General features: G+C 33.8%; 1 protein-coding gene across 1 annotated transcript; it reads left to right on the top strand.

Annotated features, from left to right (window-relative positions):
• The first annotated feature begins 455 nt into the window (after nt 1-455).
• Nucleotides 456-1,067, top strand: LOC113715946 (uncharacterized). The gene has a single exon (XM_027240248.1). It carries the CDS (start codon nt 456-458, stop codon nt 1,065-1,067), a length of 612 nt encoding a protein of 203 aa, XP_027096049.1.
• Nucleotides 1,068-1,327: the final 260 nt, after the last annotated feature.

Genomic DNA, 1,327 nt, shown 5'->3' with positions numbered 1-1,327 from the left:
TTAAAATATAATTAGTTGGGTACTAGTAATTTTATGAATATTGATCGGCCCAAAGGAAGGTCAATATTTAATAAAATTACATGTGCACTTGTGGTAATAAACATGTGATAATTATTCGGCTTTTACATGTGAATTATAAATTGGTCCAAAGGAAAATTTATTTTTTGACATGTTATTATTGTCAGTGTTTATTACTGCGCCAAGATATCACTTAGAAGTTAATATTTTGTCCAAAAATAAAATATTAATGGAACATCGGCATCTTGAGATGGGGTTACCATTATTTAAATTTATTATTATTTTGGTTTATGTGAGCATAGTTTTAATTATATTATGTTTTCTGTTCAATTGCGAATGATCTTACAAATATTATTGCCAACATCAATAACATTCCGATGCTGAATGGCACAAACTTCAAGTCCTGAAAAGAAAATCTCTTGATAGTATTTGGAGTAATGGATCTCGACCTTGCGTTAAGGATTGATTCTCCCCCACCTCTTACAGATCAGAGTACCTCTGATGAAAAGAGAAATAATGAGAGGTGGGAGAGATCAAATCGCTTGTGTCTGATGATCATTAAAAAGACTGTTCCAGAAGCATTCAGGGGAACAATGTCAGAAACGACTGCAACTGCTAAAGAGTTCCTTCAAGACATTGAAAAAAGGTTTGTCAAGAACGAAAAGACTGAAATTAATACGCTCTTGACACGCCTAGTTTCAATGAAATATAGTGGTAAAGGTAATATCAGAGAGTACATCATGGAGATGTCTCATCTTGCTTCGAAATTAAATGCACTTAAGTTGAAACTCTCTGAAGAGTTACTAGTGCATTTGATTCTAATATCTCTTCCTACACAGTTTAGCCAGTTTAAGGTGAGTTACAACTGTCAAAAAGAGACTTGGTCTCTAAATGAACTCATCTCACACTGTGTAGAGGAAGAGGAAAGGTTGAAGCAAGAGAAAACAGAAAGTGCTCATCTGGTGTCAACCACTAATAATAAAAGCAAAAGACTTCAGAGAAAGAAAGAAAAAGGAGCTGCAGGTACAGCGCCACAAAAGAAACAATAAAAGAAATCAAATGATCAGGAAAAGAATAGTTGTTTCTTCTGTGGAGCTGAAGGGCATCAAAAGAAGCATTGCACCAACTATCACGTGTGAGGACTTGCAAATTCCTTACATATTTCTTGAAAAATTTCCTTTTATTTGAAAATTATTATTCTATACCATGTTGCTACTTAATCACCCTAGAAAAAGTGCCAATGATCATAGAAAATTAGGATTTTCCTTTCCGATTTCAATTCCAAGTGAAATAGGGTTTTTCGTGTATC

Source organism: Coffea arabica, chromosome 11c, assembly GCF_036785885.1.
Source record: "Coffea arabica cultivar ET-39 chromosome 11c, Coffea Arabica ET-39 HiFi, whole genome shotgun sequence".
Taxonomy (NCBI): Eukaryota; Viridiplantae; Streptophyta; class Magnoliopsida; order Gentianales; family Rubiaceae; genus Coffea; species Coffea arabica.
The sequence above is the reverse complement of the archived record's forward strand: the minus strand, read 5'-3'. Positions and strand labels throughout refer to the sequence as shown.